General features: G+C 34.4%; 1 protein-coding gene across 3 annotated transcripts in view; it reads right to left on the minus strand.

Moving 5' to 3' along the window:
- The window catches only part of LOC106172721 (inactive phospholipase C-like protein 2), a 42810-nt gene that overhangs the window by 12387 nt on the left and 5775 nt on the right, over positions 1 to 24648 (minus strand). For 2 of the 3 annotated variants that reach the window (XM_086995937.1, XM_086995924.1), the window contains exons 2-12: positions 22532 to 22681; positions 20816 to 21028; positions 15087 to 15128; positions 11721 to 11848; positions 9203 to 9315; positions 5716 to 5782; positions 4862 to 4955; positions 4383 to 4500; positions 3222 to 3307; positions 1919 to 2039; positions 955 to 1123 (exon numbers count right to left, since the gene is read on the minus strand). In XM_086995937.1, coding sequence (XP_086852063.1) covers positions 955 to 1123; positions 1919 to 2039; positions 3222 to 3307; positions 4383 to 4500; positions 4862 to 4955; positions 5716 to 5782; positions 9203 to 9315; positions 11721 to 11848; positions 15087 to 15128; positions 20816 to 21028; positions 22532 to 22681 — 1301 coding nt within the window. The remainder of the gene's footprint in view (positions 1 to 954; positions 1124 to 1918; positions 2040 to 3221; positions 3308 to 4382; positions 4501 to 4861; positions 4956 to 5715; positions 5783 to 9202; positions 9316 to 11720; positions 11849 to 15086; positions 15129 to 20815; positions 21029 to 22531; positions 22682 to 24648) is intronic. The other variant, XM_086995931.1, reaches the window with a different exon arrangement.

Genomic DNA, 24648 nt, shown 5'->3' on the forward strand with positions numbered 1-24648 from the left:
TTTTTTGCCAAAGGATACTTCTTGATATCCTACATCTGCCAATTCACGTTATTGATATTGCATTTAAATCTGGTCTATCATACTGTCTATGGTAGTTGACCAACTATAATGCAGGTTCCTTCAACTATTAGATCTCACAAATAAAATATCTGTTTTGCAATTTTTGCTTCAATTTAAGTTCTCTGCACAACTTGCATGTGACCCCACTTGCCCTGTTGCCCAACAAAACTCAGGTGTGCAGTAATAACATGTAGTCCTATGGGAGGAAGAAAGTTAGAATTACAATGTTTTCTGATCATATGTTCATCATTAAGTCTGGGTCTTGACATATTTGCTCACACAAAGTTTTAATAAAATACTAAGAGGGGGAAAAGATATCACAAGAGAGCAGCACCAAATTATACTGTTCTGACCTCAGCATCCCTCTGAATCAATCTAGGACTTAGTGCATGTATGCTATATATCACTATGGACTTTCATTACATATACCAGGGTTCACAAACTGTTGCTGCAAATAAGGTCCATTACTCTTCCTCTGAACACCGTCGACAAGGGCAATGTTACGTTTAAAATCTAAATCGATGTTTTACCTCACCAACTGCAAATTTACAAGGGCAATAACCGGTGAGGGGTACTTGATGCCTTCCCATTGATCTGACACTAATAGTGTTAGCAAATTTTACACACAAAGGGCAGTGCAAACGAGACATTATCAGCACATGTCCTCCTGGGCCCTCCTTCTTTCTTGTTTGCATCATTATTGATTACAGAGACACTGTGTTGTCAATGTGAGAGAAAAAAAAGGAGTAGGAATCTATGAACTATAGTACCTTTCTCCCCATCATCAATCTAATACAAGTCAAATATCATCTTTCTCATCCAGACACCAAAATCTATGAAATTTCGAGTGCATTTTTCGCATATACTTTTCTCTACATTCCCTACCCTATGTACCTTTATAAGGATTTTTCCCTTTAGTTCTTCTGGTGAAGGCAATTGTATAGCATTCTCATCTGTAGGTTTAGCATACAGTTTGTCTCCAAACACTGCCTTCATATAGTGCACCATGGCCTGCTGGAGCTTGATACAGCAGTGGTTTTCAATGGCAAGAATCACAGGGTACCTAGAGAAGCCAGAATGGGAGGGTATGAGTTGACAAAATAAAGAAAAAGTGTATGCAATATGATGCTGCAAGAAGTTAAAAAAAATTGTAAAGCCTAAAAAATATGCATGGAAACCAAGAAATATCCCAAGGGTATCATTATGATAATGCACCTTTCACTCTTAAACCCCTCCAATCTTTACTTGGTAAAAAGAGTTTGCTTCAGATTTGGGTTCTTTCCGTATCATTGTACACAAACAATTAAGTACAGAGGGCAAACTCACACAACACCAATGCTGAGTACATTACAGCAATTGCAATTACATTAGAGCTCCAAGGACGGCATAAGGAATTGGATTCAGACGGTTAATTGTAAAATTCCATGACCTGATGCAATATCTCAGGACAAAAATCAGTAGGTGGTTAACAAAATCAATACACAGGCACTCTCACACCATCCCTTTTATCTAAGATCTAAAATGTAATAACTAGATAGGTCTTGGTCTGATTTGATCATCTAGTGCAGTCTTTACAAACTATTCACTGATCTTGATAACATGGCCAAGGACTATAATAAAGTTTATTGTTATATTAAAAGGAAACACCACATTCAAATGAAAAGGAGCATACTTTGCTTCATATCTGCAATTTGTGTCAAGTACATTTAATTTGCCATCTTTGCCTACTGAGAACAATTTTTTAATGGAATATTTCACCACAGCCATCTGATTCAAATTAATTTTTTAATGTACGGGTTTTACCCAACTTGGTATGTCAAAATAAAAAATATAGTACTAAAAACAGAGATCCACTCACTCTGATGCTTGGAAAGCATATTGGTTGATGGTATCTATCACAGATTTGAAGGAAACTTTGGAGGTGAGAGTATGGCCATGGTAGATCACTGGTTCATCATCGGGACCATCCCATGTGTCCACTGAAAAGAGAAATATAATAATATATTTATACACCACCTTCATTACTGGCATCTTTCACAATGACTATTATCCAACAATAATATCTATTTGAATATCAGTGCCTTTTAAAAATGACCATATAAGTTTATATTAATTTTTGCTTTTGATACCTTTTACAGTGATTATTACCAAACAAAACATGTTGTATTATAGAACATAAACTATCACTAAAATATGTAATAAGCAAACCACAGGGAGAAGACTTTTTGTCTCCCGAAAAAGTTGGAAATCTGCTGATTGTTGGAAAAATCTATTTAATGCCAATGATATTTTTGACTCCCAAAAAGACGGAAATCTGCTGATAATTGGAAAAATAGTTCTCTAATATGTGATCATATTTTACAGAAAGCATTTACCTTAATAGCACCATGAATATAAGCACTGTAGGCAGGCTCATTTAGTTATACAATTTGTTTACTGTCAGGTAATCATTATAATGGAAATAAAACAGTTTACTTACTGCTTTCAAATGTCATATCAATATATTTTCAGAGGAAAATTGCAGCACATTTGTAGTCATGATAAATGAGGTGTTTAAAATAGTGCGGCAAAAAACCTCCAAGGACGATCTAAATTGAGATTGATGGTTTCTTTGAATACACCTAGTTCAGTGCAGAAATGCCAACACCTATAAGTGGCACATGGATATTTGATCAACGGCAACTGAAGTGGTCCCATTTTAAATATTCTTCTCTCTTACCTTTAGAAGTTTCCTACCATAGCGTTTTTAATTATTTTTTTTGTTAAATTTATCCAAAAATATTCAATTTAAGCATATTCAGGAAATAACTGGATAAAAACATTTGATTGCCGTTTGCAATGGTGCATTTTAGAATGGAAGTTGATCTATTCTGCACTGTTACACAATTTCTGCTCAAAAGGCAGGTTTTCAGTTCAAAGTAACCATGCCTCAACAACAAAAAGTTTATAGAAAGAATAACATGAAGAAAACAGAGACCAGTGCACCAGAACCATTGTTAGCTATTTTGTTCTTTCTATGTTGTCAAGGCAGCATATCAGATACTTGTTATATATCTTAAAGTCAGGCAAAAATGCAACTAGAGAATGCTGTAAGCTTTACATAAATCCCTGACATTTTATAAGAAAAATAAGCTTCCGGAGGAAATCACTTCTCTACTTACACTCCAAGCATCTGCAACCCTTTTTTAATGCCCTTTCATATGCCTCTGTGCTAGAAGGGCCCTTAAGCTGATCTTCTAGCAAATATCTAAATTGAAGGGAAAAAAACTTAATGTAACAGTAAAAAAATGCAAGTGATTACATTAGTCTGCAGTTAAATAATATCCATAATTAAATAACACACTCATAATGGATATATTCAATTAGCATGAAAGGTAATGTGAAGAAAACTTGATTTTCAGGTAATTTTCTTGATTATTTTTAGCTTGTAATATATGTCTGATGGTTTAAGAGGATTCAATCTACAAATTGCCTTATTTTTGAGCATTAAATGTAATCACAGAAAAACTTTAATTCTACGGCAGCCTTTCAAGCAACTAGTAAAAGTACGATCCTGTCAGTTTAAATAAGAAATATACATTTGATACTTTTATGAACTTGAGATTGTGCCCGCATGCAATTGTTTTGGCAGAATAAAAAAAATAATGCAATTTCTGAGGCCTGATTTTGAAAAGTCGTAATTTTTGGGATATGTGTAGACTGCTTAAATTGGATAGCCAATTACACAAAGTCACAATGGAATATTGGTCTTTTTAATGAAGGCATTTGACATAGCTAAATCAGCTACTGTCACTACTGAGAGCAAAAACCATCCTCAACAAAATCACAATTTCCTCAAAGGGCTTATTTAAAAGACCTTTTTAAAACTGTTTAAAACCTTTTAAATTGTCACAGATTAAACTTTTCAATTTCAACACAAATTTTGAAAGCTACTGTACCTCAGAGCTAACATTATGGTATTGTGTCAGATATGTGATAGGTTATATCTCCCACATAGTTTTTTGAAGGATGATCTTTTGAACAGTCACAGAAAACATTGTTTTCATAGATAGGAAGTTCAAATAGTTGGGCAAAAGCTCCCGAAGGTAAAGCTGCTTTTAAAATGTGTATAGAAATTGAGAAATTTAATCTTTGACAATGAATTCATACATTATCAAGTTATGTTAAATTGATGGTATGAAGCTCTACAAATCACACACTTTTACAGAACCTTTAAGATCCTTTTTCAAATGCAGCTTAATCACCCAAGCCTTAGCAGGCTCAGGTTTTAGGCCAAAAATGACCTAGGTCTTTTGTGAAATGGTCCCCTAACTAATACTTACGTATTATGCGATGTTGCAATAAAATAATGGGACAAGGGGTGAGCCATGTCCTGACAAACTTTGCGATGTTCTGGGTCAAAGAGATCACAATCTTCTGATAACAAATATGCAGTAAAACCTGGAAAACAATGCTACATAGTAATCTCATTAGAGTGAATGCTGTGGTTCCTTTTTATTTTTCTTCTCTCTTTTATCTATTATTAATTATTTTGTTCTTTTTTAACTGAAATTATTTATATGTTCTGCACAAAACAAAGATTCTGTCCTCCCTTAACATCAAACAAAATCAATCATTTATAAATCCATTTGTTTAAGGAAAAAAACAAACATTAAAGCCACATAAAGAACACAACATTATATCAATTACTAAAGAAGTCTTTTTTTCTCTTTTATTTTCATTTGTTCTCTTTGAAATAATTATTTCACCAATGAAAAATAATGCAGTGTTGCAGTACAGTAGAAATCATAATGATATTTACCATCAACTGCAAGCTGTCCTTTCTGCCTGCCTTCTGGAGAGGGTTCATACTTTTCAACTATTCTTAAACAATCTTCTTTGGTTACTGTAGAAATCTGTAAAGAAGTGGATTTCTTCTTATTTATTTAAAAAAAAATCTTAGTAAACACACACACACATACACACAGGTGTACTTCAAGTTAAATGTGTCACATAAATTCAAACATCTCATCTCATCTCATCTAAGGGTACTTGTTATCGGTGATTTTCTCTCCAGAGCAAGCAAACAGAATTTAAAGCAAAATCATAACTGCAATCTAATAAGCTAACTGAGGCTTAAAGATATTATCTTCATAAATTGTACTCCCAAGAGAAAACAAAATACAACATAACTAGGTCTTGTCACTGTCTATGAGCACTTGAGTTTGAATCTGATTTTCAAAAAGTTGTACATTATCTCAATGAATGTTATAATACCATAATAAGTATGAAGTTGATCACAATATTGATCCATGTATGCACTTGAATGGTGCTATCCTACTGTGCTAGTATCATTCTGCATATAAACACCCACACCCATTCACACATGCTTGTCCACAGAACAGACATAATTGAAACACACTAATCATATTTCATACATTCTCAAGGAATGCTTAACTGATGGTATGAAGCTCTACAAGATCATGAACTTGCTGATGACAAAAACATTAATATAGTCAAATAACAACAATTTATATTATGTAAGTACTATGCAGTGCCAGCATAAATAAAATGGCATTATTAATACTACATAAACAATGCTTTGTTTTGTCTATGCAAGAGAAAATACTGACATTTAATAAGTAATATCATATTTAGGATGATTGAAATACTTACACCTTGTTCAGCTTCCAGAAACAACATCAAGTCATCTATGGACATATATTCTGCATGGCTAGAGTATCTGGAACATATTAAATTCAAACTATCAAAATGTATCAATAGTGAAATAGAGATTAAATAATGTTGTTAAAAGAGAATATACCATAATAGATGCTCCTGCTTTTAAAAAGCACTCCTAGAACCCTTAAAACATGAAGAGAAGCCCCTGCTTAGAGAGAAGCCCCCTCTCCCATTTGACAGTGATGCATGATACATTGCTAGATAGATGCAGCATTACAGTAGACTAGTTTTGCATGTTTTAGGGGTCATTCCCATAAACCCATCATATTAGCTGGATTGATCTAAGGGCGTATTCCCAGAGCTTTTAGATCGATCTATCTCCGCGGGGAGTCTCACTAGATTACTGTCAGATAATCCGGCTTAAATGTCCGTCCTGCCTGCTACAAGCTGTAAGGGGGTAATTAACTTTCGTGCCCGCTCGGCTAACAGCTATTTAGCGTGAACCCCCAGGGAGTTAGGTCGATCTAAAGTAGATCAATCTAATCTCTGGGAATGGGGTCTAACTCTGCGTATTAGTGTAAATGGCTTAATTTGCCTGACACGCCTATTCATACTGCTAGGGGGAAATTAATGAGATCAATTACCCCCTAGTTATTCAAAGGGGTGTGCCAGACAATTAAGCTGATTACACTGAAAGCACTTTAGCGACAAGTCCTGTAGAGTTAAATGAATCCAGCTAGTATGATGGGTTTATGGGAATGCTGTCTAAGAAATGTTTGAAAAATGAAAGCCCCTGCTGGAATTCTCCACTTTAATATATTTTTTCACCTCTCTTGTGTGAGATATGGTAGACATAGAGTATAATTACAAGAGATGGAACCTAAAAAAATTCTTTGATCAGTCCTACAAGAGTGATGTGTGAACCAAATATTCTAACACATGTCTTATAACATTTGTTATACCAATTTGCCATAAATAGCAATATAAGGAACATATTTGACTAAAAATTAAAATTATAGTTGCAGCAAACCAAATATACAATATGCTTAAATAATACTGCATTTGTGTGGTAACGCAACTACAGTGAACTTTACCTCCTATCAAAAGAACAAGATATTCATTCCATTCAATCATTTGATCCTTTCATGTACTTTTGCACACTAAACATTCTTTTCAACCTCATTCAAACTGTGCTGGTTATTTTCTCAGCTTTAATTCATTTTTGGCACTGTTGTTTCTCAGCACTGTGGTAAGAGGGAAAAAAATCTAGAAATCGAGATGAATTAGTTTCCAGACTAAAAATACACTACTTTGTAAATTCAATCTGAACTGCTGTATGGAACAGTAGTAGCCCGAAGTACCTTTAAGTCCACTTTTAGCCATTACTGCATGACTTAGTTCACCCTTTTAGTAAACGCATAGCCAGAGCCACACAAGCAGATCACAGATCACATTCCATTAAAGACTAAACCAGAGTATATATATATATATATATATATATATATATATATATATATATATATATATATATATAGAGAGAGAGAGAGAGAGAGAGAGAGAGAGAGAGAGAGAGATATTATAAATCAATAATAAACTGGAATCATAAAGGTTCATGCAAAAGGTAATACAATCAACTGGCTACTTTTATTTTCAATGTTTTGCTGACCTGGGCCCCATAACTCGAAAGCATTGCGAATTGCGACCAAGCGCATCTATTCCATAACACTGCATTTATTCGCCCCATATAATAGCCTCGAAATGGAAGTTGAAATCACTATCGCAATTCACGATGCTTTCGAGTTACGGAGCCCTGTTCCCACTGACTATGCACCTGTCTCCTGGATAAATTAACACACTATCTATCATATAACATCCACCCAAATACCACAATCTCTGCGTAGATTCTATCATTAAATTTACTGTCTGCTCTGCATTTCTGTTGTTATAACACTTCACTGCTTTAATTAACTCAGGTTGCAGAGTTGACAATGAAGATGCTCTAAGAGTCATATGCAGGATGTGATAAAAATGAATAACAAGGCAAGTGTCAAAAACATCAAAACTTTGACTGATTTAATAAGGATGTATTTAAAAGACCAAGTGAAAAGTAAATGGCTGTTATCCTAAATTTGTTATTTTTAAGTGTTGGGAGAAGACATTTTTTAATTAAAGTTTGCTGAAAGTCATAATGCATATAAGCAACCAAAATTCTATCATACTATTTCAGGGGTAAAAATCCTAAATATCTCAGGTGTTTGAAACACTAAATCATTTGATTAATATGCCATCTGAGCTAATGCAGTCAACAAATGAAACTAGTTGACTATATTACTCACTTAGATGATCAAACTACCACTGTTGATAAATTTTGGCTACAGAAGTGTATAAACAAGTTTGTGAGAGAAACATTGATTTCAGGCTTGCTGCTGTGGAGGGCTGTTAAGTCTGACTTCCTGGGATTAAGACCAAATAAAGAAGAAGAAACTTTATCAATATATACCAAATCATACATGGCATGATCAATCTACAAACACAGGCGACTGCATATAATAATACATAAAAGGACTAGTGGTATACTAGTCTTTCACCTTTCCTTCATCTCTGGTTCTCAAGTTGATGAAGATGTTTACATATTCTTCTAACACATCTATCACAGAAATGGCCACCTGACAGTGCTGTATTTGATTACTACAACTCTGCTCCTTCTGAAGCACCTCTTTTGGTTCAAGCTACACAAGACTTCAAAGTTTACTGATTCATTTGATGGCAGATATCAATTCATTTAACTTGTTCTTACACTCAATATGGTAGGCCCTAGCCTTGCCAGTGCCTTTGTGATTTTTTTTTTTTTTTTTTTTGAAATCTAATTTAACATTTGATAGTTGGCACCCAAAGTTGCAATGTTACGAAATTTATATGCACTTGCTAAAATAAGAAGGAAACTAGTAAAAAGATATGTCCATGTCTATTCACTATACCTCAATTACATTTTCCTCGTCTGAAGGTTAACTATACTTTGCAAACATGCCAACATATAAAAATGTTAAGGCTATCAAAGTAATTATTTCTTCTTGAAACATATTATCACATATCTTGGATGTGCTAAGGATGAGCTACATTCGTACAGTGCAGAAAGATTTTCTCTTGGAATCTCCAAATTAAGCATTAAAATTCCCAGCTGCTTCACTTGATAAAGAATTGAAAGAGAAGCCCCGTTAGATCTCCAGGGCCCATAATGTTCTGCAGGAGGAGGAAGGGAAAAAAATGTTAAGATGATTAAAAGAAACCTCTTTATTCCAGTCTTCTTCTTTCATAAGTGCACAAGTGAAATACCACAACCCTCTAAAGAGAGTTAATGTGCAACACATGCCAACCATGCAAACAGTTGAAAGTTTCAAAACACCTTGAAAGCATTAAAAAATTTTAAAAAGTTTTGTTAAGTTTGTTTAGTTGACAGTATAATTAATTTAAGAAGACTTACCTGACTAAGAGAAAATATACTTCAGGTCTTGTGACCATATCTTTGAAAAGTCGACTAAATTCATCACTATTCAGCTGCACATTTTTGCCCTCTATCCTTGCCGTGCAAATTTCCTAGAATATAAAAGGTGAATGAAATACTTCAGATTCTTTTATTGTTTATATTTTAAAGAATGTAAGGACTTCTCTCACAGAAACATAAAATCCAAGCCAATGTCTAAAGAAAACAAAACAGCTACATTTGGCATGAGAAAAATGAACATTATTTTCTATCTATCATAGTTTGGAGTCAAATATTACTTATGGGAGCTCTGCTCTTATTGAAAGGTGCTTGTTCTCCATGGGATTTCCCATCAAAATGAATTTTTCTAAGGTAAAGAGCAATTTTCTCCTACTCACAAATTACTGCACGTGGATTTGATGTTAAATTTCATTTTTAATTTAATACTTTAGTTTGAAATGACTGACCAAATTTTTTTAATGCGTAAACAGAACCCTTCATATTTTTATTAATATTATGCTTGTATGAGTCTTGGACTGCATTCCCACAGATTTTAGACCGATCTATCCCAGTGGGGAGTCTCACTAGATTACTGTCAGCTTAGCCAGCTTAAATGTCTGTCCCCCTGCTAAAAGCTGTAAGGGGGTAATTAACTTCTGTGCGCGCTTGGCTGACAGCAATTTAGCTTGAACCCCCAGGGAGTTAGGTCGATCCAGATGGATCGATCTAAATCTGTGGGAATGCAGCCTTCGGCTTTATTGTAAGCTAGAAAGAAAGATGACTTAATGAGAAAATACAAAATTTCAGACCACATTACAGTCACAAACTAGACAAAAAGAGAAATGTAATTCCAATTAAGTTTTTTTTTTTTGTTTTTATCAAATAAATAGCAATTACTTGTATCCGCAGTTTGACTTCATGGACATGAGTGCATATTAATAAGTTTTAGACTTAGGATAATAAACAATTTAATGATATCAATTTTGTACCAATAACTAATCCATGAAAGAAAAGTCTCTGTTATGATGATATTTACATTCCTTATCAACAAACCAACTTTGCAGACTAATTTGAAGGGAGACTCAATCAACATCATAGCTTTTTCAGAGTCTTAAGCATTTCAGAAACTAATATTTTCATTGCACCACCCACGTAATCTATTTTAAAACATCTTCCCATGCCTGTAACTCAGTCAAAACGAGTTGAAGAGATAATTCTTGGCACAATAACAAAAACAAGGAAGCATTCAAAAGTTCACCTTGTTTTCAGGATAAAATCTGTTGTAATACATGTCTTTTATCCAGAAACTTTCGGACGAATAAAAGTGCATTTTCTTGAGGTCATTGCATACTGGAATAACTCATCTATATATAAATGTAACTTTCATAAATCACTGCAGACATCAACTTGTCATAACATGTTGATTTAAATGATCAGTGCCTTTTTATGGTTGGTTAATCAGACAAAAATGTATGTCATTTTGATGCCAATAATAAAAATATAAATAAATCAAATAAATCACTGCACAAATGAGCTTCTCACAGTTTCTTGACTCCATTAACCAAGAAGATATGATGGCTTATATAATCTGATCAATCTGTGGAAAACTGGTCTCAAAGCAGAGAACAGAGAAAATACATTATGTAAGTCTGGGTTCTGTTTTTTCTTTCAAGTTGGTACTGTTCCAAAGAAAATGTAAAAGATGTGAGGGCAATGACTATGTGTAACCTCTTAACCTTCCTAACAAACCTATAGCACCTCAGTCAATTCACAGCAGGAGGAAAACACGTCTGATACCCATCTTAAAACCCATACCAGAAATACAACTCCCGACAGCCAATCGGAATCGCAAGTGAAAAAAAAAAGAAAGAAACTGATACTTTGAATGCCTCTACCAGAATCAACTGCATCAAACCAAAAAAGGTGGAAATAAAAAGAAAAAAAAAACACTTGCTTCATATTTGAAAAGGTTTCTAGGTGTAACTAGAAGAAAAACCAAGTCATACAAAAAAACAGTTCACCTAGGAAAATAATCATTCTTGTTCACATATTTCTACTCCCCTCGAGAAATCTTTTTTCAACTTCTCTTCAAGAAGAAAATCTAACACTGCTTGGCAAATGGTGATCGAAGTAACTGTGACGGTATACCACCTGCTGGTTGCTATTTCTTGTACTTTACCAACTTCTGTTCTCAATACTTAGTTAATGAAACAAAAACATGCTCCAACGTTCCATGACGCAAGTCACTGTCATTCCAACACTCTTCATGACGAGTTAAGTGTGCAATCTTAGACAGGAATGAAAAAATGACTTTGAGCATAAAATGAAAACAAAAACTGTTCTTTCAAATCTTAAATAACATTTTAGATCTTAAAAATAATTGCAAGAGATGTTATTTATCTTCAGAATTGCTTTAAAAAGATCGGGATGTATCAAAACATAAAGGCTTTTAATTGACAAACCAACAAAGGCAAATACATGACCTCCCTAGCTGAGGCAATACACATTTAGAACTCACCTTTATTTTTTGCTGAATCTTGGCAGTAGAAATATTGGAATCTAATTTTTTCATCAAATTGATGACTTCGAATTCATCCAACACCCCTATGTTGTCTTGGTCTGCTGAACTGAATACCTCTTGTAACCATGTATCAGAAGTTAAGGAAGAAAGAAATACATTTCTGCTATGCTCTCTCACTCCAGTGTTAAAGAAACAAAGATGCATATCCACAGCTTACAGTCTAATCATACTAATTAAAAAAAGTTTTAATTACACAAAACATGCTGTTTCTAATATTTCTTTTTCATCATTTTACAATTCTTCATGTAACCTTTGACAACTTGCCAAAATGTCATAATAACCATTAATTTGGCACATAATTGATGTTACAGGACTGGATTCAGTGTATTCTAAGTTTCTGTGTGAGATGTTTAAACAGATTTAACTGTTAGCTACACAAGCAAGAACGTACTAATACATTTTTTTAGTAATCAATAAATAAAAGAGTGCTGCAAATATTTGAGCATTCATAAAAAATAACAAGAGGTCAACAGACAACTCTTATTGATCTGACACACTGAAAGCTGTTAAATTCAAGGGGCCCAGTAAATACAAAAAAAAAAAAAAAAAAAAAAAAAAAAAAAGAAAAACGGGCAAAATATGCCTCAATGTGATGCTCAAATTTTGCTCCATCCTTACCATAGGTGAGGCCTCCAAGCTCTATCTATGTGGAAAAGAGCTGGTATAATAAATACCTAAACTAAGGTCCAATCTGGTGCCCTTTATCAATGTCTAATGCTAGTTTAAGTACGATAGGACTCGAAAACTCATTTTCTCAAAATTAAGACATAGTTTGCATCTGATAAACATGCTTGGCTCCATGCGCCAGTCCTTTTTTGATAGCATTTGTAATAGTGACATCCAATATTAGCATGCAGAAGACAAAACAACCCGCAACCCCCATTTAATAAATAAATGAATAATCCATTAACTCTCATAAAATAATCATTATGAATAAAATTGCTGTCAACTGGAAATAATACAGATTGAGATATTAGTGAAAGTCAAATTGTAATGCTGACACAGAAAGTGGCAAAGTGTAGGATTTTAAACACACTTTAAGTAAACAACCCATCTCTTGGTGAACTAATCTAAGAAGAAGTTATACTTTTTGGTGATATTTTTACAGATAAATGCCATGAATTAATATTGCAAAATATAATCAAATTTACTCCCTCCTGACAAACTTACAGGCCCATCAACCATCTAAACAGTTTTAAATCATTCAAAATCTGGAAAGCTGTGTGAGACTCGAGTTTTGTAAAACATCACTTAACATTGGGTTAAGGATGTTTTATTTTTCCCCTGATAGTTACAAGGATATGGCACCTGTCAGAAAAGGAGAATCAAAGGTTGGTTAGCCAGTTGGTAACTAAGTTAATCCTACATGGTGCAGTTTTAATACAAAATATATGTAAAGCATCACACTGAAGACAGGGTAAAATATTCTGACATACAACTGCTTCTCAGATGTTAAGAATCAATGAAGTATCCCTTTCTCAAACTTCAGGCCATTGATCTTAGAGGAGAACATACCACCATAAGATGTTCATTTTTTTCATTAAACCTACAAAGTTACCCTGGGTTTCAAAGTGCTAGTAATATTTATACTCCCTGCACAAACTACTAGAAATGGAAGAGGAACGCTTGTAAAAGGACTTCATGAACAATTTGAACTGCCCCCCCCCCCCCCAAATACGTATATAAAAACACAGAAGCTGAGTGGGCTTTGCTTGGCTTAGCCTGCTACACTCAAATAGTTGGCTCAAAGAAGTCTCTGTTTTCACCATCATTCACACATAATTATAGTAAACAGTAAAAAAATGTATGCTCAAGAAAGTCTTGGATAAAAAGCTATCTAACACTGTTTAACAAATAATTAACTCACTGGCAGTGGATTTTCCTCAATACGCTATTGTTCAACATTGCTAGTAGAAATTAGTTTCTAGGCAACTAGATGATTTAAAGCAACCTTCGTTTTTATAGTAAAACAAAACTTCAATGACCCAAAAATAAAATTTGTCAGTTGGCTTAGCTAAGACTGTATGAGCGCATTCTCAACGAATTAAGCCAGGCTTTACAAAGCCGGTGACCTAAAAATGGCGGACGTACATGAAAGAAAAACCGCCTAATCTTTTAATAGTCTCTCCGCCTCTCACACGCCTCCCCACACGTCGTCCCTGCGGGGTACAGTAATTAAATCCCGGCTCCGAACATTAATATTTCCGTGAATATCTCTGGTGATATTATCTCCGTAGATAGTTGATTCATTGCTGCTCTACGGGCCAAATTATTCCTTTTTCGTCTCTGTTTTCAAAGATAATAGAACAGAAGAGCTTTTTTCCTTCGATCGCCTTCAGCCGCCATGCTTTCTTTACCACGAGTTTAACTGATGAGCATGCGCACTTAATATTTCTCAGGTAGCTTCCGCATGGCGAACGGAGCCGAGATTTAATTACTGTACCCCGCAGGGACGACGTGTGGGGAGGCGGAGAGACTATTAAAAGATTAGGCAGTTTTTCTTTCATGTACGTCCGCCATTTTTAGGTCACCGGCTTTGTAAAGCCTGGCTTAATTCGTTGAGAATGCGCTCTATGTGTACATATGGGAGTGCATGTGTGCATTTGGGGGATATACTTCAAATTGCTTGAACATTATCCACACTTTATGTGAGAGAGAGGATGATCTGAGAAGATAATAATGGGAGATTACATCTAGATACATGTAAATGCCATACAAAAAGATATTGGGAAGAGGGTTATACTGTTAATCCAGATGTAATCTGCCTCTGTCTTTGCTGGAGACCACAAATCCAGATATTGATCCTGCCTATCTGTCATGAAAAAAACTCTAAGGAATCTGGAATATATTTATATTTTTCCCATTATCTTACAGAGCTTATTCTGGTCCTGGGTCCATTCAAGTATAAAACTTTCTAAAAAAAATATCATACAGCTCTTTGAATGTTTCACTTATTTATATCAAACTATCATTATTGGTTTTATTCAGCTCAATAGGCATTCAGCAAATTGGTGAAAAAAAAAGCCTGCGTGGTCTCAGAAAGTTACTTTTTGGATAAACACCTAAAAATTCTCTTTGGCTGCAAAAGTAAAACTCTAAGGAACTTCAAGCATGCCAAAGTTGTCAAAGAAATCAATTGCTTTCTAAAGTAAAAATACTAATGAAATCAATTTTTTGACAGGGTGAAGTAACTGATATGTCTAACAAGTCAGCAATTATCGATTGTTACATTGTTACTGTTATCGTAACTGACAACCTTAATTTTCTCACTCTAATGCTTACTGTAAGTTATTTCAAAAGGATATCTGTCTCTCATTTCCTGACCATCTTCCAATGATTCTGGAGCTGGAAATAAAGAAAATAAGCAATCAATAGTGATGCAAGGTTAATATTCCCTTAAAACAAATGGTCAACTCTATTGATGAGGGACAAATTGATGCAGTAGGGGGTGGTCAACAGTTTTCTTATTCTTTAATAGAGATAACATAATGATATTATCTAAAATAAATAAATCAATAAATAAAGTCTCTGATGCAACAGATAAATACAGGTGATGGCAATATATGCAGACACAACTGTGTCAATAGATAAAAAATTCAAATCACACAACTTAATTGATGAAATCAGTAATTCATGAAATCAGTTTTAGCTGACAGTACAAACGGGTAAAAATCATTCTTTGAGCACATAGACGGTAACAGAAATGTAACAGTAATGACCCCCACTGACACCCACCACTGATGCAATAGAGTACTGCTTGGGGCAATCAATAACTATTACATATGTTGCAGCTTGATATGCTAATCAATACTTCTTGACCGAAGGGTACTAGCCAGACACTCATTTTAAGTAGTGCAGTGACTGCCAGTGAAATATAGATTTCTTGTAAACAGACTGATTTATCATTTCTCCACATTTTGCCCTGCATGGTCCTCCCATCCTTAACCTATTGTGAAGTGACCAATGCTTGAAGTTACAGCTATGGAAGTGATCTAGATTTTCTAGAACCACCTATGCAATGATCTTTTTCTTCTCATACTCTTGATAATGCCCAATTGCTAGGAAGTAATAAATCAAATCTCCAAATAAAGTAATTGTTGCTGTTTCAACACCCCTAATTTTTCTTTCTGAAGACCCACCCACGCCTTGTTGTGTTATGATTCGTATACATAATTTCTCCTGGGCACCTTAAATAATGTCTTTAAACTTTTTAGGCAGGGTCTAATCCCAAGGGCTGCAGCAACAATGTTCACTTGCTTAATTTGTCCTAAAACATGATTTCTACATCCAATTTTCCATGCTACACCAACTTTCCCATGATCTGTGACCTTACCTGCAGAAAACCAGGTTTCCATTGGCGCATGTTCAAAGAAAACCTAGCAGGACAGACAGTCACAAGGTAGATTGGAGAACAGAACAGACTGATCATAAAGATGGGCAGATAAATGGAGAAATGGAAGAAACAAACAAACAGCCAGTCAGACAAAAAGCATAATTTACAAAAACTGGAGGGCATAAGGGAGGGTGGGGTTACTATGTAAATTTATATTAATGGACATGTTCAGAAAACTGTGAAAAAAAACTTTTTTTTTTTTGGGAGGGGGGACTATTAGGAGAAAGCAAGTTGCTCCAGTGTTGTGGAAAGAATACACCTTTACTATTGAATTATCTGTTCTTTATCAGAAAATCAGCAAATTACTGCTCAAAGCAATCCCAGGGGTCATAATTAAATGTAATGAGATAGTAGAAACACAAGAAAGGCAACTTGAAAAAAAAAAAAAATAGAAGAAGATTTACCAACTTATGATGCTCAGATATCTCTCATCATTCCCATCATTTAAATCAAAACTGGCGTCTCTATTATGTGTCCTATATTTAGGGAAATAGTTGCATTATGTCATTAATCCTGAGACAGATATCATTGGCACTACTTATGAAAGATTAATAACACTAAGTCTAATAAGAGCTGCTGTGGATACCAGCTACAATACTGTGGTCCCATTGTACTAAAAAGGTGGGGATGATCATGTCCTAATAAAGATTTAAGACAAAAACACAAGGAAAATTTAATTAAAAACAATGATTATCATGCTTTATGCACCCCAATATTCCACTATGGTCAATAACAGTTTTAACATTCATAAACTTACTGCAATCTCTGAGAACATTCTCTTTTCACAGCTTGCTAAAGTAATGAAAAACCAACATTACAACAGGTGAACTGACACTTGTAATTAAGCTGGTATCACCTGAGGACTGTAATCATATTGCAATCAACCCCTTAATAATTGATACTCTAGCATTAAAAGCTCGGTTCTATACCATTAAGAATTTCGATGTGATCAAGTGTGCTTTGATTGTCAAAAGCCTGCATTCGAAAGCATGCAATATTTAACTTTAAATAAAACCATGACCTTTTTTTAAAGAGTGTCAGAAGATGGGTATCTCTATGCAACCATTCACGTTTCATTTCTGCAGTTATGAATATGGTAAGCCCAGTGCAAAAGCAAACATTGCATTTAATCCAATTGTTTTAAGAGGCTCTACAGGCCAAATCTGTCTCCTATGACTTAGAAATTATGGCAGTTTTTGTTTTGAAAAGACAAATTTTAACACTGATTCAAACATCTTCCCATTTCCAGACCTTTCTCTTCAATAACAAAAGAGTAAGGGGAAAAAGGTATCTGTCCATGATCAATAGCTCCTACTTTAGCTTTAAAAGATCTTCAATGATGCTTAATTCACAATGTCCACATGACTGGGAAGTGGTTTGCTTTGGGGAGAGTGTTCAGGGAAGTAGGTATTCCTTAATTATCAGAACTTTCAGATAAACTAATTTTTTCATTGGTGAAAATATATGATAAAGTCAAAGAGACTTCCATTTTTTAAATAAATATAAACCTGCAAGCATTAGCACATGCACCCAACAAAAAGTGCCTGAAAATAGATACTGAGACATAAATATACAATTTACTGCTCCCCCCTCTCCCCTTCATCCTACAGCAGACCTACACCATGGTGAATACTACCCAGACTAAACTATTCTAAAAGCCTGTTGTGAGCCAATGCAATTACCTTTGCATATTCTCTACAGGTACCTGCACGCATGACTTTAAAATAAAAAGGTGCTATGGTCTACCTGTATTTAAATCACACTCTCATTACTGGGGCAATAGAAACCACAGTCTCATTTTTCTTTAATTCATGTTCCCATAAAAGCTTTCAATTTGAGCTTCTTTGGCAAGTTGTGATGCCTGACATCTTGTTTAGGATGCAAGATCTACACATGCCTGTGTTAATGTGAACAGACTTGTTAACCTGCCAGGTTTTTCTTTACTTTTTGTGCAATCTGTTGTATGTAAACACAAATCACCATGTCCTATGTGTAGAAATTTAGGATATTTTGCTATTACATGACTTTTACTCATTCTTACTTATCCCACATCATATTAACACATTGCATAAACAACAAAATGACAACTGCAATCATGGACATTAACAGTAAGGTGCAATTAAATACAGGTTTTTCAAGGTAACTACTTCTCTTGATGAGTTTTGCATGGTATGGCAGATTAAACCAGGGCATTCTCTCAAATCAAACCCTGTAAAGTCCTCTATTGAGTCGAGCTGTTTCTAACATCCTGTGAACAGATAACCACAAAATTTGCACAAGTGTATAACAGAGAGTTTCTGTCGATTCATTTGACAGGCCAATGCACATGATAACATTTGTTAGAGTGAATGCTCTATTTGTCTTGCAGAATGAACTTGTACAGCTCCTTGATGTCTATGTACATACTGCTGAGGCAGTACACTCACTTCAGTTCAGGACGTGAATCTATCTGGCCATGCAAACCAACAATGTACACAGAAAGGATTGGTCTAAATTTGTATCTAACAGCCAAATATTTTCTCCATGAACAAGTTCTCCATCATAATTTTTTCTAGATTATTTTTCTTTTAACTACAGAAATGGTAAAGGCAAGGCAATGCTCTTATAAAACCTAATATTACTGCCCATTGGGCAAATATTGACAAATAGGATAGGTAATTGTATGCAAATTATGCGCTCTTTTTAAAGCAGAATGATGAAAAAGTTCCACCTTCAACTACAGGCAGAAGACATGTACATAGATAACAACACTTTACAAGTTCTAAATTACCAGCCTGTAAAATCAACAGTGAGTCAGATTTCATAACACCAAGTTTGCCATTGAGATATAATGTCCAATTCCTTATGCAGCAGCAAAAAGATTTTGACAAAAAACTGTCCTGAATGCATCCCTTTCAAGCACCACTGACTGGGGCCATGGTTTTGATGCTCACCCATGTGGTATGAAGAGTGTCCAGTACTGTGCTTACCCCTATGAGCAAATTGTAATAGAGATACCTACCGTTAGGTTCTAGGTCCCAAGGAGATTATTTAAATCAAACCCTCAGACAAAATTTCAGATTTTCCTATTCACTAATAAATTGGTGCTGATTTAGTTGTTTGTGATATCCAATGTCCAATACCAGACAAAACAAAGACAGCTGTGAATGAAAGAAAACTTCATAAAACATTTCTTACAGCAATATTATGATAATGTTTACATATTAGATATTTAGTTGCCCCAACACCAACAGAGTTTATGATTTTCAGTGGTTAAAACATTGTAAATCTGAGGGTTTTTCATCTAGTCACATTCAAGTTCTTGCTGATTGGTCAAACAACTCCTACAACCAAACTGATCTATATTTGACTAAATATGAAAAAGATGATTATTTCTGTAAGGGATAAGAAATCCCTGCCACAGTTAATTTTTCAGTTTGCACCAAGCTAATGAGGGTTCTCAGAGGTTAAAATTGGCCTCAAGGGGTAGCTAAAAAGACCATGAGATATGCAGTTAGATTCATCATTGTCTACTCAAGAGGTTTCCAAGTAATTGCTGTCGGCATTTTCAGTATCAAGTTGAGCATTTTCATTATTATGAATTTAGCTGCAATCATAAAGAAAGTCTGGATTGTAAATAATCTGTAAAATCTTCCAATCTGAATTATGTGGAAGAAAGGCAAACGCTTCAACTGAAATGGCAATAATTTCTAACTTGAAAATGAACTAAAAGAAAAGGACAAAATATCCAGGGCTTATAAGGCTTACTGTGCAGCACATGAATAATCCCCCTTCAAGGATTCACCGAGTTGCTGAACTCCGAACTAATGCATGCTATTGTCCAATTAGTCTATCTTGTATTCTCATCAAAGAAATAAAATCAAGGTTTTATCCCCTAAATCTTACAAAAGATAAGTATTTCCTCAAAGTTATATCAGCTTTTGTAAAGAAGCGCAGATTAATTAGTTTTTCAAAGTAACAGCATGAGAAAAAAAAAAAAGAATAAAATGTTACCTAGGCACTAGTAACTTCACCAAAATATATAAAACTGAAAAATGTTACCCAGAAAGGTTTTAACTAATTTGCAAATGACAATTAAACAAGTATAAGAACATGCTGTACTGTTTCAACAGATGGATAGATTGATTGTTAGTAAACGATCGAAAATGGCCAAACATTTTTTTGAAATTTGTTTGTATCATTTTCTTCATTCGCAATCATATAAATCATGATGCTTCTACTTTCGAAACAGTGAGCTATTATAGTAGGAGGTATCATGTAAGTGAAATTTCAGAAAATGAGACCAGTGAATAATGGACAATCATATATCAACTGATCATCATTTGTAGCTTGTACAGTAGTTATGTTTTTCACCTGTCAAGTCAGGTATATATTTCATTTCAGTGACTGACATCCAGATAAATTCTGGTAACAAGGAGATAGAAGATAACACAGACCAGTACAAAGAAGCAGTAATGGATAGACATCATATCTCACATCACATGCATTGAGAGCCATAATTCCTGTAGTACAACAACAGACATTACAGTGTTCTAAATGGCACTGATGACAACAGTCACGAAGAACGAATAATGCATTGCTAGGGGACTGATAGTCTACATTAGCAGTAAAGGTAAAGCCAATAATCAATCTTACTTACATTTATTGTTTTTCCCTGAAATGAGGCACGTAAGTCCTGCAACCCATATCCCTGCCTCATCTGGGGAGGCTGCAATGAGATCCAGGGAGTCGTAGTTGTCACCATATATGACAGAGAAGGCACACTCCTCTTGGTACATGCCCGCTATTTCTTTATTCCTGAGGACATCTGTGGTTTTACCACTCCGTACTTCCTTCATTGCCTCCAAACCAACTACAAAAGACATGGAAACAGTATTTGAAGACATTGCTGGGATCTGCTGTCCTGGAAACCCTTTTTAACCTTTGTTATTCTTATTTAGGAGCTTTTGTTGAAAGTTGTTCTTAATTTATCACTTAAAGTAACATATAAAGTGAGACCAAATTCCCTGTAATGCACATAAATCACTACTTACAATTTCTTATACAACTCAAATTAAGTCTATATTCCAATGTATAAACCAAATTTATAACTGTGTCATCCAAAAAAAGCTATAAATCTACAACTTCTTCAAAGTTCTGATCATAAACTTGACCTTTTTATTCATCCTCCATTTCGTAAAAGTCTGCTAAATGACATAGTAATGAAAAAGCATTACTACTGCACACGCAGTACTATAATTATTCAAATCAGAGTTGGCAAAAAAGCCAGAGGGTTATCTTTAGTATTGAAAGAAAGCATAAAATATCAGTTCAAATAAATTTTTTAAAGGAAATTTGATATTACCTTTTTATTGAAAATTGAAAATTTTGCAAGTTATGCTTTTTGAAACTATAATATTATGGTGGGATTTACTTGGATATAGTGGCAATGATTTGTCAATTCAGCTCGCTTCAAATGTATTAAACAATTTCACCCTCCAAATTGACAAAAGAGAAAATCCTGTATTCGAAATAAAAGACAACATCAGGCCCATTACGCAAAAAGTAAAACATGGCTAATGTTTTACACAGACAGTTACTGAGCTATCCCAGTCACAAGTCTGTTTATTGTCTTCAATCCAAGAGCATCTTCTGACTACACTTTTTTTTTTGTAAAACAGGACCTTTAGGGTTGACTGATTCAGACAATAACTTAATCAACATTGAGTAAGATTGAAAGGTGACTTCCCAAAATTTTTTTTCTGGAACAGAGTGAACATAGCTGTATTTAAAAAAAAAATCTTGCTTATTTTAAGAACAAATATCATAATAGTTCTTTATGTTTATGTCATTCAGAAAAAACATACAATAAGCATATACCCTAGAGGAGATATCTGGACAGGATGAATGAAGATAATTACAGAATCAAAACACCATCGGATGGTGCACAAATGACCCACCAGGGAAAACTGCTGAACAAGGAAATGAGGATTTACAAATAGCTTGCTTAAAAAAAAGATTCTCAGAATTGCATCCTTGCATACTGATATAAGTTTATTGCATGAATTTAATTAAAACTGCAATTTTCTGGGAGGAAAATCAATGCAAACATGTCAATTTGTTTCTTGGTAAAAATTCATTAGCATGGTTCCTAAAAAACTTAATTTAATTTGCTGGTTGCTGTCTTTTCTTTCCTTTAATGAATGTGAGCCAAGCTGCAGATAGTATTTAAAACATTGGTTTGGACAATGGCCATTAAGAATCAAAACATGAATGTTTTAAAACAGTTTATAGACATGCAACCTTTTGGATCTTTTTTAACAACTCCACATAAACCAAAGCCTCTGGATGTTGAGAGAAAGCTGCATGGACTTACTTCTTGCCTTATGGGGCTTCTTTGAACTTGGCTGCCAGCGCAATTCTGTCAAATCTGGATCAATACTGAAGTAGCGATGATACTGGCGGCTGTTGGAACGCACCTTGATCAGCTCACTGCCATTTTGCATGTAATTCAAACAGTCTTGAGCTGGAAGGGAAAGAGGATGTTTAGTTTTAAATTAGAGGATTTTTTTCATACCTTCAGAGGATTCCCTTTTTTTTTTCAATTCACATTCTCAAGTTTTTCTTCTTTAATAACCACTGTTAGGGGATTTTCTTTACAAAGGTCCATTGGAAATTGGTGTAATTTAATGTTATTAATGATAAAAAAAACATCACAGTTTTAAGCATAACTTTTTCTTGCAACTGAAAATGTTCTGCTTTCAGCCCATATAGTAGAGACTATCAAGAAACCGAAAATAGCTATTTCACTTAAAAACTGCTGATGTAACATTATCAGTAAAATGACCACACTTTTTCTGAAGGCAAATAGTGTTATGAACATACTGAGATAATATCATAATGATCATAACAAAAGCTTCATGTATTTGTTTTTAACATGATTTTCACTAGGGTATAAGTAATATAACCTTAACAGCATACTCTGCTGCCTTTCTTCAATATTTCCAACAAAATGAAACACTTATAATTTAAAACAAGAATTTGAGGAAACCCTTTTTTGTTCATAATGTAAAATATGGTATCTTGACCATCTTGTAGTGTCAACAATGTTTACAACACACATTATCTTCTAACCACACTGTTAAATTCCTCAGTAGCTGACAACCTCTCCACTTTAGATATAACTGAGATGTCAAATGTCACATAACCTTTCCAAGCTGTGACAGGTACAGATGCTACCTGTCACCTGAGAAGCTTTATGGTGCTTCTTTAACTATGACACGCACCACACTCACTGTTTACTGCTTTATTCATATCAACATGTATACATTTTCAAATAAATTTAAATATTGTAAAGATGCAAAGTAATAACATGAATCACCACAAATTTACTTTATATATTACATTCAATTTATTTCTAATGTAGATTTAAAAAGAACCAGTATTTAAAACAAATCAAAGAGTTATGCAGAACTAAACCCCCTGGCCACTATTTGCCTGTAAAATGATGCACCAAAAGTCACTTCACTTAGTCACTCAAATTCAGCTGGCTGCTCATCTTTATATTTATTTCAGGTCAACTTTGAAACTTTCCTTATATGTAGAAGACCCTGGTTTAATACTGCTTTTTAAATTTCATAGTAGCACACTCAGGCAGAGTCAATGACATAGGAGGCATAGGGCTATCTAAGAATTCAGGTATTTTTTTCTCTTATTCATGCAGTTTCAAGTGTTAGGTGTAGACAATCATGTAATATATGACCTTATAAGGAGCCACATCTTATTGTCACAATTTTTTATCTTAAAAAAAGCTTTTCCTTTTCCTTTTCTCCACCCTCTATCCCAATGCCAAGTTGCATATATCTATCGTCAACTGTGTTATTCATAGATCATTTTGAAAAATATCATGTATTCACTGAGAAAGGCAGATAAATATATTTTTTACATGGTAAGAAACATAAATAGCCTACCCATTTTTGGCACATGTATATCTGCATGCTTTCTGTAAGGCTTCACCGCTGATAGTTACAAACACTTCACAGGAATCAGATTTAAGGAATTGTAAACTGCAAATTTCATAATTAAATAAATGTAATGCACCAATTCAACAGAGACATTTGTTTTTGCTTCCCTAAACACTGTTTCTGATAAATATTGCACTTTAAAGTCAGAGAACCTAAAAATAAAGCCATTCTCAACAAATGCATGGCATTATGCTATTATTAAAACCTCGCGTAATTTTAATGCAGATCAAATGAGGCAGACTGCCAGCCAGAAAACATTCTAGTCTGCAAATGGTGATTATAGGGCCTTTTCAAAGATGCCAAACATTCGCAAATTGAAGTCTGATTTATATTTCGTTGGTTACAAAGACAATAAGTACCATTAGGAGAGAAATGGATTTCAAACATAACACTTTTACCTGGATCCAATTAAAGCTACTGTAGAAATTTGAAAAATGTAAAAGGACATACTACGTCATTCTATGATATG

The sequence above is a fragment of the Lingula anatina genome, chromosome 1 (assembly GCF_051362555.1).
Source record: "Lingula anatina isolate TDL-2025a chromosome 1, LinAna3.0, whole genome shotgun sequence".
NCBI classification, from domain to species: Eukaryota; Metazoa; Brachiopoda; class Lingulata; order Lingulida; family Lingulidae; genus Lingula; species Lingula anatina.